This window comes from Miniopterus schreibersii (assembly GCF_964146895.1).
Source record: "Miniopterus schreibersii genome assembly, chromosome: 18".
Lineage (NCBI taxonomy): Eukaryota > Metazoa > Chordata > Mammalia > Chiroptera > Miniopteridae > Miniopterus > Miniopterus schreibersii.
In genome coordinates, this window is record NC_138121.1 from 34,524,144 (window position 1) to 34,536,380 (window position 12,237).

The 12,237-nt window shown below is 34.2% G+C and overlaps 1 protein-coding gene across 17 annotated transcripts in view; it reads right to left on the minus strand.

Moving 5' to 3' along the window:
- The window catches only part of CHD9 (chromodomain helicase DNA binding protein 9), a 165,929-nt gene that overhangs the window by 50,460 nt on the left and 103,232 nt on the right, over positions 1-12,237 (minus strand). For all 17 annotated transcript variants that reach the window (XM_081118960.1, XM_081118945.1, XM_081118959.1 and 14 more), the window contains 6 exons: positions 10,489-10,732; positions 6,149-6,325; positions 4,707-4,850; positions 4,345-4,600; positions 3,061-3,271; positions 1,284-1,479 (listed from right to left, as the gene is read on the minus strand). In XM_081118960.1, coding sequence (XP_080975086.1) covers positions 1,284-1,479; positions 3,061-3,271; positions 4,345-4,600; positions 4,707-4,850; positions 6,149-6,325; positions 10,489-10,732 — 1,228 coding nt within the window. The remainder of the gene's footprint in view (positions 1-1,283; positions 1,480-3,060; positions 3,272-4,344; positions 4,601-4,706; positions 4,851-6,148; positions 6,326-10,488; positions 10,733-12,237) is intronic.

The window sequence follows — 12,237 nt, forward strand, 5'->3', positions numbered from 1 at the left end:
GGATCCACATTAGCAATATGTAGGGAAAATCAAGGGAGAGGGAGAACATGGGGAATCTGAAAGTTTTTCCAGTTCTCAAATGTGACTTTATTATAGATGAATTTTGAGAACATCACATGCACTGTGGTCAGTTTTAGGTATAAATATACATTCCAAAGGCAAATAATTATGTTTTGGTTTAACCTAGGGACTGGCAAACCATAGTCTGCTACCCAAGTCTGGTCTGCTATTAAGAATAATTTTTACATTTTAAAAGAGATGCTAAGCCCGGCGGGCGTGGCTCAGCGGTTGAGTGTTGACCTAAGATCTAGGCGATCTGGGTTCGATTCCTGGTCGGGGCACATGCCCGGTTTGTGGGCTCCATCCCCAGTTGGGGGCGTGCAGGAGGCAGCTGATCAATGACTCTCTCTCATCACTGATGTTTCTATCTCTCTCTCTCTGAAATGAATAAAGATATATTTTTAAAAATATAAAAAATTTAAAAAATTAAAGTGATGCTAAACACCAAAAAACAGTGTGACAAAGACTTCATGTTGCCTGCAATGCCTAAAATATTTACTAACTGGTTTTCTATAGTTTGTCCCTGGTTTAATGTATTAATTTTGAATAAACCTTTGATATTTAGAACTAGCTTACATACAGTTACACAAACAAGAGGTTAAACCGTATTTTTTATTGAGCCAGGTATAATATTCATAACAACTTACTATATTTGGTGTTTTTATCTATTTAAAGTAATATTATTTGCAATACAATTGAATATCAAGGACAATAAAACATGAATTTCTGTTATAGTTTATCTTGTCATCTTTCCTAGATAGCTTACCTCTGCAAACTTTGACTCTCTTTCATCACTCTAATTAATATTCCTGTTTCTACAAAATCCAAACACAGTCTTAATTTATATGAATGCCTTAATTTTCTACAGGATTTCATAAAAGACATACCCTATTATGTCTTAATTCTGTGCATACTATACTATTTTTATGGAAATAAAATTCTGAAAATTTTATTTATTATAAACAAGGTAGTTTTAAATCTGAGGCCTCTCAAATTTATATAACATACGTTAAACAATGAAATACTATACTAAAGAGGAAAAGCCTTTTAAGAAGATAAATGGTATATTTTATATTTTATTGCCCTTAAATTAAAATTAAAATAATTTACCTATTTTATTTGGCATAGATATTACTTAGGAAAACATACTTGTCCAGATAAAAATATAAGAACAGAAAAGTTTTGAAAGAAATTTAATTCTCTTAGGTGAAGAATTTATTTACCTGAAGGTCATTTTGAGGATTCCAATCAGAATCAAAAATTATACATGTATCAGCGGCAGTTAAGTTGATGCCCAACCCACCAGCTCGGGTACAGAGCAGGAAAACAAATCGATCTGAGTCAGGCTTACTAAATCTATCTATAGCAGCTTGTCGAAGATTTCCTCTGACTCGCCCATCAATTCGCTCATATAAATACCTATCAAACGAAAGGCAATAAATTTAAATAGAGGTATATAATGAAAATGAAGACATATTCTAATCAAATGTAAAGTGTGTTTTCCTGCAACTTAAAAAGTAATTACTACTCTAGTTGGGGTTTTACATATATCAGTATTGGTGCTAAGAATGAAATACAAAGTAATGTAAAAGTACAAAATCTCTGCATTCCTGATGTATAGGTAAAATACCATTATAATGAATATCAGTTTTAGAAGTTGGAAATGCAAAAATAGTCCATAAAAACTACTTTGCTTATCTCATAATAAATGACTTTTTTGTACAAGAAGCAAAGGCCTTCATATCACCTTATATAAGAAGTTGACAGACATTTCTCTCTGTGTCAGTCATGTTAGTCTCTAAACCATAAATCTAACACAAGGGCAAACTACATGCTATTTCCTCGTAGTCAGTACTGTCAAGTAATTATCTTTAACTTCCTTTAACTTTCATTTAACATAAGACTCAAGATATGTTAGACATCAATAAAAATGAAATACATAAAGGTTCTGAAATGAGAGGAACACATGTCACACTTGCTACACCTTTTCTGGTTTAAGAAACTTCTTTCCACAAACTGTTGACTACTCTCAGCAACAGCTCCACCACTGTCTCTAGTACCTGTTAAATGGGGGTGTGACTTCTAATGTTACTTCTGACATTAAAGAAATTTGGGGTTTTCCATGAAATTTATCTTATAAATTCCCTTATCTAAAGAGATCAAGAAAATGTAAGAATGGCTATTTTAAGGAATACTGAAATTTAATCTTTCTTCTACTTATATGGTATAAAACTGAGAATACACATTTTTTAATGAGACTAAAAAAGTGGAACACTGACACTAAAAATGGCACTAAAAATGAAAATTAAAAATGAACTAAAAAATCTCATAATATAAACTAGTATAGACCTTTATTTACCTATTCAAGTCAAAATCCATTAACTAAAACCTACAGCTCAATCTTCAGATTCCCTTTTATATTAATATATTGATACCTGATTAGACTACCAATGCTCTGATAAATATCCTATATAATTAAGTAGTGACTAAACAATATTTAAGACTTTCTAACTGCCGTGTACCAAAACAAAACAAAACAAAACCCCACATTAAACAAATCAGAAAAGATTAAGGCATGAACAAATTTTAGACTCCTATGATAGGAGTCAAAGTGCAGCAAGTTCAGGCTTTAACTGTAACAATGAAATAGATCTGAAAAGGATCTTGAATCATTTTTTTCCATTTTGAAGATGGTTGTAAGTCTGTTTGAAATGTCATTACTGCAAAGTTTCAAATTAAATAAAATGCACACTAATAAACCCATTCCTAGGTCAACAAATACCTGTCAGTTTGTAAAGTTTTCTTAGTCTCCTTAATATTGCAATATAAGTAGGTTAGAAAAACACCTGACACATAATCCTAAGCAATCTGTACTCATAGGAATGGATCATTATCTGGATAAAAAGTAAAGTTGGGTTACAGTACAGTGTTGTAAAACCTTAATGACATATACTTAGCATAATTCATATAAGAATTCAGGGGATGAATTCTATGCCTTACCTTTTATGTATAAGATAGTCCTCCAGGATGTCAAGGCAGCGTACCATCTGAGAGAAGATAAGCACTTTATGACCTCCTGCTTTCATTTTGGGAAGCAATTTATCAATAAGGACCAATTTACCAGCAGACTGGATCATTGCTTGAAGATGAAAATCAGAAGCAGCTGGATTATATGTATCTCTAAATTCTCCAAGTATTTTCTCCTCAGCACCTATCAAAGATATATAAGAGAGCATTAATGCATAAATGAAAGCAACACCCACTTGCTTTCATTGTTTCAAAAATCAGAATTAGTGCTCCTCTGAGTTTCTGTAACACACTAAAATTTTTTGGATGGCACGTAAATTACTTTTATTAGAACTGTTTGTGGCTAAATCCCCAACCAACACCAGGCTGCAACTGCACTGAGGATATGGACAGTGTCTGAACCATCTTTTTATTTCCCCAGACACCTGGCATAATGCCTCATATGAATTTATGCTCACAAAAAATTTAATGTCATTAGGGAAAGAATTAATGCAAATGTGGTCTGACAGAGGTGAAAAAGACATACTTTTAAACACACTTCTAATACTTAAACACCAATATAACAGTGATCAAGTACTGAAAGGTGATCATAATTAATCTGGATGTATCCATGGTTATCCTGCTGGCCATGAAAACAAGGAAACAAGAAAAAGTATAAGTCATTGATGACTTCTTCCTCTAGAGAGTCTAGGTCAGCATTAAAGGCTCTCTGCCTTCCCTCAGCCTGTCTAGTCATGAATCCAGTACCAGGATTACAAGTGAGTTCATTACTAGGCTAAGAAATAACTTGTCTTGGATAAAGTAAGGCAGGGAGTATATACCCAGAAATAAGTGAAAAGTCCCAAACGTTGAACAGACACAACACAAGTAGAGAACGTGACAAGACCTTCAAAAGTAACATGAGAGCACAAAAATTTAGAGATGCTACCTGGACTGGAAAGATACCAGGAAAAAATTGTAAATGTGGAGCCCCAAAGATGGGCTTTGTTGTGTTTGTGCCTAAGCATGATTAAATTGAAGGAGAAATTCCAGTCCATGTGAGACTGAAAACAAGACCTGCTATTACAACCTGATGCGGTAACATGGGACCCAGTTTAGAAGTAGTGGCCCTGACTAAGAACCACTCGTAATCCCTCAGAAGACCAGAGTGAAGTTACAGGATCGGTGCCTTTTCTTGGAAAGAAAAGCATAGTGCGCTGTGCTTTTTTATTCATGAGAATTTCTTCTAAGTGTTTGTGCGCCATCCTTTTTAGCTACCTTTGATAAGATATGGATGGTTACAGCACTTTCTGAGCTCCATCATGGTATTGACCAAGTTAGGTACATTCGTCTGTCCTGCTCCTTTGGATAAAAATGAAAAGTTCTTCTCCAAAATAGCCCGGTAGTATTTCTTCTGAATGTTAGTAAGTTCTACTTCAATAATGGTCTCTTCCTTCGGAGCCAACTTCTTTTCCACATCTTCCTTCAACCGTCTCAACATCATCGGTTTCAGTATAGCCTGAAGTTTCTGCACCTGCATAAAGATACATAACATACGTGTACATTCAATTACACATATACACACATAATGGCAATGATTAAAGATCTGATGTACTTATTCACAAAGACCAAACGTTTACCTGTTCCTCTGTTTTCAGATCCCCAAATTCTTGCATAAATGTTGTTTCAGAAGGAAACCGTAAAGGCTCTAGAAAGTGAAGAAGACTGAATAGCTCTTCAACTGTATTTTGGAGAGGTGTGCCAGTCAAAAGCACCTTGTGTTCCTATAGAAAGCCAGAATAATCCACATCAAATATCACAGTACAAAAATTATATAAAAGTTGACAGAGGTTATCAAATATTCAGTGATAGAAAAACAAATAGTTTTTGACTGAAATCATCAAGAGTCAACTCAAAATACATCTCTACCACAAATCTTTTTTGACTTCTCACTTTTAAAAAACTTTCTTGCAATACTTCACTTCGCACACTGTTTTTAATTATCCATGCTTTTAAAAGTTAAAAATAATTAAGAAACACACTTTAGATTGTCTCAATGACACAGACTTTTTAGGAACAAAGACTATTTGTTTCTTTTGTACTCGATCATTCTTGGTATAGTAATTTGTACACAGAATTGCACATTCTTTGTCATTTGGCTCATCATTTGACTTACTCAAAAGAACCAATTCTCAGATCATCAAGGCTGCATGCCAACAGTGTGAGGGGGTGAAGAGAATAGTAACAGAAGGAAACAAACAATCCTTCTAACGGTAATAGTACAAATTATTTCAAATTCTACCTGACAACACCTCTAAATTCCTTACCTAAATACTTGTATATGTATCTGTACGTCTGCATATATGTATTTGTACATATGTACTATAAACAGCCTAGAAAGATATACACCCAGCTGTGAATCCTAGAGTAACGGGTGGGAGTGGGGGAGGGCATGGAGGAAGGAGTAAAGAGGAACACTTTATTTACCATATGCAGTTCTGCCTGTATTATTTCTTCAAGTGCTTGTGTACTAATTATGTGCTCTTAATTCAATCAAAAATTTAAAAAAGCAAATTTTGAAACTATTGTGTTTCAAAACTTTGAATTGAAAGAAATATACACACTAAGAAGATGACTTTTAAAAATCCTATTATTTATAGCCTACATATACTAAGCATGTAGAATCGTGTAGGAACTTTATCCCTGTAATGATCTGAATAATATTATAACTTTGGTAAAGGGGTTTTTAAAAGGAATTTATGCCTTAAAACTATTACTGTATTTCCTTTTCAATAGTATATTCTACAGGTGTTTTTTTAAAATTCTAGAAGTTAATTACTAAAGCATTTTAAATGAAAAACCTAAAAAAATTTAAGTCTTAGGAAACAGATAAGATTTTTTTCCTTACTAATATAAAGCCAAAACAAAACAAAACAAAACCTCAATCAGCATAGAAATCAGATATTTCTATACTGTAAAATTTAAAAAGGCATAAGTTTATAGCATTAGCTCTCTAATTCTATGTGATCTCTTACTATGTAGCTAAGAAACTAAATTAAGTCATAATAACGATGTTACTTACCAGATTCATGAGTTTCAGGCCTTCTAGAAGTTTACAATTTTTATTTTTTAACCTATGTGCTTCATCAATAATCACACATCGCCATTCAATTGCATTAAGCTCTGCACAACCTCCAAGAATCATTTCAAATGTGGTGATGATGGCTTGGAATCTGTAAGCTCCTCGAATTATACGCCCCTAGAAATTTATTATCAAATACAATAATTTGCTAGACTATCCTGATCATAAAACTTTAGTTCCTGCTAAACAGCATAAACATTATATCTAATAACATCTGCTATAAACTATTTTCCACTGAAATTTTTATATATATTCATATACACTCCCTTAAAATGAGTTTTATTATTAAAACTGTAATAGATACCTGTTTTTAAGAATGTGAAAAATTATGCCAACAAAATTACATAATTTATTATTATACCCAAATAAGTATTCCTTGATAAAATGTTTTATAATTTTTAAGAGATGTAATAACAACTTTAGGACAAGAGAGAAGTGACCAATATACAACCTGGCCAATAAATTTCAGTATTAACGTAGATTACTAACATCCATGAGTCCACACCCAGAATGGCAAATAAGTAGTTAATATCAAAATTAGCCACCCAGGTCATATAGTCTGCAAATATTTATTGAGTATCTATGTTGCAGACCCTGTTCTAGTTGCTGGAGACATAGCAGAAAACAAAAACACACAAAAATAATTATCCCAGTGGAATTTAACATTCCAGTTATCAAATGCAGGACAGTCTTTTAAAAAAAGAAACAACACAAAAATAAAAAAAATAATTTAAAAATACTAAATTAGAATGGGCTGAGGGTCAGAGGTGACCACTGTAATTTTTTAACATAGAGTGGATGAGAGGCCATTCCTGAGAAGCGACATTTGAGCAAAGTCCTGAAGATAAGGGAGGAAGCCATGTTGATACCTAGAGGAAAAAGTGTTTTTGTCAGAAGTAGCAAGTGTGAGGGCTTTGATGCAGGAGTATCTTTGGCAGCATTCAAACAGCAAGGAAGCCAGAGTAGTTGGCGTCCAATGTGTGGAGGGAATAAGCTATGTAGGGACTTGAATTCTGTAGTAAGGACTTGGCTCTTACTCTGAGCAAAGAGCTACTGGAGGATTTTGAGACAAGAAGTTTAATGATTTGATATAATTTTAAAAGACTCTCTTTTGGCTGCTGTGGTAAAAAGAGCAAAATACCCAAGGACAGGATTGTAGAGACCAGTTAAGAGGCTGTCATAGTAATGGAAGCAAGAGATAATCATTGGTGGTCATGAGAAGTGCTGAGTTCTAGATGTATTTTGAAAACAGAGCTACAGGACATGCTAATAGGTGGTTGTGCAATGATATAAAGGATTCAAGTTTGACTCTAAAACGTTCTTAGCTAGAACACTAGGAGCTGGTTTCGCTATTTACTGCAATGAGGAAATACAGGATATCAGTTTTGGACATGTTATGTTTGAGACACCTGGTAGATATCCAAGTGGAATAGTTGAATAGGTATTTGGATATGACTCTGGAATTTAGAAAAGAGGTTAGACACTAGTGACACAGATTTGGACGTCTCCAGTGGTATACATGACACTGAAATTACACGACTGAATGAGATCTGATGGAATGAGGATAGATATAAAGCATGTGAAGATGGGGACGGGGCTACCTCACGGTTAGACAGAGAGGATGAAAAGGAACCAGTGAAGGGGCTTCAGAAGGAACAGGTGGTGCCATAGGAATAGAATCCAAGTGAAGAGAATGTTTAAGTGGAATTGAAAACTATAAACTATTAGGAATTAGAGAGAAATGAAGGCTTAAGAAACACCGTGTGTTTTGACAGGATTTTAATTCCTATTAACTCAGATTCATTCATATTGGTTGTATACACTGGCCATTAAGCTGAACAATAGCTCCTGTACAAATAAATATAAAGTACAAGTTTATAATAATATATGGCTCTAAAAACCTGAAATATGATGTATGCAGTTACACTGCTGTCACATTGCTTAAGTAAGAGAAGGGCTCTTGAGTCTAATTCACCTGGGTATATTATTCCCAGTCTGCTCTGTGACTTTGGGGTAAACTAAGTAACTTCTTTATACCTTAGTTTCCTCATTTGTAAATGAGAATAGTAATATTATTAACTATTTACAAGGTTGGCATTGTAAAGATTAAGTAAAATACGATATGTAAACTGTTTAACATAATGCCTGGCACATGATAAATACTCAATAAATGTTTGTGGTTATTAGTATTACTTTTCTCATGGCAATTCAAAAAACTTGAGCATAATTTTACTACTACTGTGATTTCAAGCTATTGAATAACTTGATAAAAAAAGCAGAAGTTAAATATTCAATTAATTTAGATTAAAATGTATTTAAAAGAGATAACAAAAGTTGTTTCTATACTTAAAGTACAGATCTATTTATCTCATTACACGATAAATCTTTATCTTTCGAAATTTTAAACCCTCCAGGTCATTATTCCAGAATATATAAAATTTACCATAAAAATAAAACATTTAATATATGTTTATAACACATGAAGAATCTTTCAGCTTTTTGGCTATGATATTAATACCAAACTCATGAGAGATATTAAGATTGTAACATTGTTAAAATCTCTTATAGTGAGAATATGTTAATTGTACCTTCTCTAAAAAAATAAGATTGAACCAACTCATTTCCATGATGCCATACAGAACTAAAATCCTACAAATGTATGATAAAGAATGATAAAACATTATGGAAGAAAATCAAACTATAACCTAACTAAAATGTCATAAGCTCCAAAGGTGCAAAGGTGAGTTTTCCATAGAATTGAAGGATAATTAAAGAATTTTGTAGATGCTTAATTTCATAGAAATATAACTGTCTCAAATACAGAAGTAGGAGGGAAAATGAGGTTAAAGGAACACACCAATTAATTCATTCATTTTCAGTCTCAAGAAGGTAGAAAATCAGTTATAATTGGGAGTTGAAAGTATACGCACCATATGACCTGGCGATAAATTATAATGATCCTTATAAAAACAGAAGACTGGCCCTGGCTGGTGTGATCAGTGATTAGAGCATCAGCCCATACACAAAAGTGTCCCAGGTTCGATTCATAGTCAAGGGCAAGTACCAGGGTTGCAGGTTCAATCCGGGGCATGTGCAGGAGGCAACCAATTGATGTGTCTCTCTCATATAGATGTCTCTCTCTCTCCCTCCCTCCTTTCCTCCCTTCGTGTTCTCTCTAAAAAAATCAATAGGAAAAATATCCTCCAGTGAAGATTAACCAAAGAACTTATATGCATAACCCATGGACACAGACAATAGTGTGGTGAAGGCCTGGGGAGGGGGCAGGAGTGGGGAGGAGGGGGTCAATGGGGGAAAAAGGGGAGCATCTGTAATACTTTCAACAACAAAGATAAATTATAAAAATAAAAAATAAAATAAAAAAATAGAAACAGAGGAATGAGTGAAAGAAAAATAAAATATTATGCTGCTGTTGAAGTACAGGTAGAGTGCCAGGCAATAAACCTTTTCCAGTTAAAAAGAATAATTTTGTGTGAAATGTGTTTTTATTCATTTTGCTTCTTATTTGTTAATAAAAGTTTTTAATCTAAAAGGAGTCATAGTATCACTCAAAGCTTCAACTTGGCACTTCATGTTTTCTAATCTTAACTTTCTGCTGCAAAATTGTTTCTTATAATGTCATCTCTTAATTTTATGTGTATGTAGAAGAAAAACAGGAAATCAATTCCTAAAGAGTATACTGTCAAAGTAAAATGGAAAACGTGCCTCTAAGATAGAGGGGGAAGAAAGGCACAAGATCCCCAGAGTGTTAGATAACTAGACCAAAGGGGAAAACTTACAGAGGTATGCTTACATATGCATATAAAACGAACCAAAAGTTTTAAACTGATTTGAGAGAGAGAAAGAGAGAGGGAGGGAGGGGGAAAAGGAGGGAGGCTAACACTGATATGCTGTTCTACCTATTTACGCATCATTAGTTGACTCTTGTATGTGCCCCGACCAGAGACAGAACCCACAACCTTGGCATATTGGGATGACACTCTACTGGACCAGGGCCAACAAATCCAATGTTATACAGATTTATACATTTGTATGGATCAGAATACTTTTTTATAATAAACTAGAGCACAAACATGACCACTTTTGTCACTGTTCTCTTTAGCTAGTAAATTATTGCAAAATACGTATGATGAATAAAGAGACTGAAGTAAGATCAAGTAGACAATTAAAATATATCCTAAATTTGAAAGTAATAAATATGTAATGTTTATTATGTTCCAACCTGAGCACTCAAACAACAAACCAAATGACCAATAACACACCTGTGCATCCCTGAAGTACATCTCGTATCGCTGTATCATCTGTCTGCTAATCAGGCTCCCATGATAAACCACAACATTAATATCAGTCCACGTACGAAATTCTCTCTCCCAGTTTGCAATAGTAGAAAGTGGAGCAATAATCAGGAAAGGTCCTCTTATACCAGTCAGAAGGATTTCGTAGAGGAATGTAATTGATTGAATCGTTTTGCCAAGACCCATTTCATCTGCTAAAATGCAGTTTCGTCTGAAACAAACAAATATATTATCCAAGTAGACATTGGATTTTCCTGTATTCTACAATGGTTTTAAAGATATATTACAAAAATAGTCAATGCTTAAGTTAAAACACTCGTATTTATAAAAATGTAAAAGTTGCTGAAGTGCAGAGTAGGCTAAAGATTACAATTTTATTATAACCCTGCAATGAAAAAAACTATAAATTTTTGTAGCTCCAAAATAAAGATACCACCCAATAGATGTTTTTTTAAAGAGTGAAATGGCAAGCGCAAGGCAGACTAAATATTTTATTCAGGAAGCATTTTTTAAATACCTTCTATATCTCAGGGACAGTATGAGAAGATGGGATACAAAAGAAATAGAACATGTTCTCTGCCTTCCAGGGGCTTGTATCTATTAGAGAAGCAGACATGCAAATAAATAAATAAGTAGTCATGCAATGTGCTATCACAGAAGAACAAATAAAGCACTGGTTTTCAACTCTGGCTGTGCATTAGGAGAGCCTCAAATATTTGAAAGAAACCCAGATACCCAGGGACCTCCCCTATACATTCTGATTCAAGGTATACGCAATAGAATAAAAGCAGATCTAATTTTAAAATTAAGCTCCACAGGTGATTATGATATATGGCCAGTTAAGAATCGTTGGCATTAAGTTTATTATGGAAGTTCAGAGAAGTAAGTGTCCACCTCTGGCTAAAAGAGCTCAGAGATGAGAAGACTGCTTTCAGAGAGGTTGGTGTTTTGCCAGAGAGCACAGCCAAGGAGCACAAAGGAAAGAACGTGATCCATTATGGGACCATATACTATTTAATATGGTTTTGAGAGAAGGGTAAAAGCTAGGGGTATTATTAAGATAAGCAAGAGTCATAAATAAAGGTTAGGCATCATTGTAATAATTTAAAAACAAATTTAAATCTGATGAGATCAGGTTTTTATTTTAAAGCTTGTTCCAATGCCACTGTGGATATTACAAGATGGGGTGACTAGAAGTTGGGACGCTAATTGAGAAAGTACTAAAATAATGCAGGAAAGACTGGGAGGATACTTGGACTAAGGAAGGAGGGACTAAAAGAAGAGAACTGGTTCCAACATTAATTACGAGTTGGAATGATTTGGAACTAGTGACCAACCAAGTATGCAGGGTGTAGAATGACAGTCAGATTTTTTTCAGTTTGGGTGACTACATGAATTATATTATTCTTAACTGAGATGCAAAATATGGAAGAATAAATTTGGTATGGAAGAAACAGGAAATAAGATTAATTTTGAATCTGTTGAGTTTAAAGACTCATTGAGATAGACATTAAGGTAGCAAGAGGCAAAAACAAACATGGGCTTGGGGTTCAGGGCCTCACTGAGGACAAAAGTATGAGAGCACTAGAGTTACTAATACGTGAAGGCATGGAGGGGTGCGGAACATAGCTTCGGGACGACAAACACACAAGGTGAGAAGGCAGCAAAAGGCAGTTTGGGGTAAGAAAAACCAACACTGAAGGGGCAGGCAGATGA